Below are 1018 nucleotides of genomic sequence, written 5' to 3'. Positions count from 1 at the left end.
GCCTTTCTGGAGGAACTGTTGGGCTTCTTTGAGACCTACATCTCCTGGGCCAAGACCAGGGTGAGTTGAGCCTTCATTGGTGGGGTGGAGGGAAGGGAGGAGAGGCTGCAGGGTTTTGAGGACACTGACACGTCCTGTCCCCACCGTGTCCCCAGCTGATGGAAGACGTGGCACGTTGCAAGCCCATAGCTCAGACCCTGGATAACGTGGAGACCATCACCTGTAACTACATCCTGGACTCTCTGGTGAGCAGGGCAGCAGTGTGTGGGGTGACACGTGTGTGTGGGGGGTGGCAGTGAGGTCCCCTTGTCCCTCTCATGCACAGGATGAGAGGTACCCATCTCTGTCCCGAGCAAGCAGGGCTCAGCATCTCCCTGGTGGATTGCCGTGGCTAAGAGCACACCTTAGCTCCCCACACCCAGAACGCCTTCTGGTTCAGCCTGGGCTGGTGCACCTTCTTCCTGCTGCCCAGCATCATCCTGGCTGTCAGACTCGCCAAGTTTTACCGCCGCATGGACATTGCCGATGTCTACAGGTGAGGAGCCGCCCACCCCCTGCAACCACGCTGGGGCTGGGGTCCCCCCCTGTGCACTGCAAACCGCCCCGTCATGTGCCCTGTGGGGCTGATCCTAAAGTAAAGCAGGCTGGGGGGAGGACACTATGAGATGGCTTGGAACCTCCAGCCTCCAAGAATGGAGATGCTTTGGAGAAGAGCCTGGCTCTGTCTGCTCTGCAACCCCACTTTGGGCAGCTGAAGGTGCACGTGATCCCCCTCGGAGGAAGGAGCCCAGCTTGCATGGCACGGGCTGCAGCCCCCAGCCTGGCTTGGGGGTCTGCTACTGGGCTTGCTTTGGCTTTGCACCAAAATGGGAGCACAGCTGGATGCTGTGCTGAAGCAGCGTGCTGCAGGGTTGGCGTTGCTGCCACGAGGGTGCAGTGCTCACTCGCATGCCTGTGGCCACCGGTGCCCCGGGGCTGCCCTCCAGCCCTCTGGGGATCTTTCCCCCTTCCCCCCGGG

The 1018-nt window shown here is 61.3% G+C and overlaps 2 protein-coding genes across 2 annotated transcripts in view; one reads left to right on the top strand and one right to left on the bottom strand.

The window, feature by feature from the left end:
- The window catches only part of HPS6 (HPS6 biogenesis of lysosomal organelles complex 2 subunit 3), a gene marked incomplete at its 5' end in the record, with an annotated part of 19384 nt that overhangs the window by 10964 nt on the left and 7402 nt on the right, over positions 1 to 1018 (bottom strand). The gene's annotated exons all lie outside the window — the stretch shown is intronic.
- LOC104125641 (prominin-1-A) overlaps positions 1 to 1018 on the top strand; it is a 10527-nt gene that overhangs the window by 8032 nt on the left and 1477 nt on the right. Inside the window, exons 19-21 of the mRNA XM_009638112.2 lie at positions 1 to 60; positions 156 to 245; positions 423 to 535. The exon at positions 1 to 60 is cut by the window's left edge and continues 3 nt beyond it. Coding sequence (XP_009636407.1) covers positions 1 to 60; positions 156 to 245; positions 423 to 535 — 263 coding nt within the window. The remainder of the gene's footprint in view (positions 61 to 155; positions 246 to 422; positions 536 to 1018) is intronic.

Source organism: Egretta garzetta, unplaced genomic scaffold, assembly GCF_000687185.1.
Source record: "Egretta garzetta isolate BGI_Z169 unplaced genomic scaffold, ASM68718v1 scaffold135, whole genome shotgun sequence".
Lineage (NCBI taxonomy): Eukaryota > Metazoa > Chordata > Aves > Pelecaniformes > Ardeidae > Egretta > Egretta garzetta.
The sequence above is the reverse complement of the archived record's forward strand: the minus strand, read 5'-3'. Positions and strand labels throughout refer to the sequence as shown.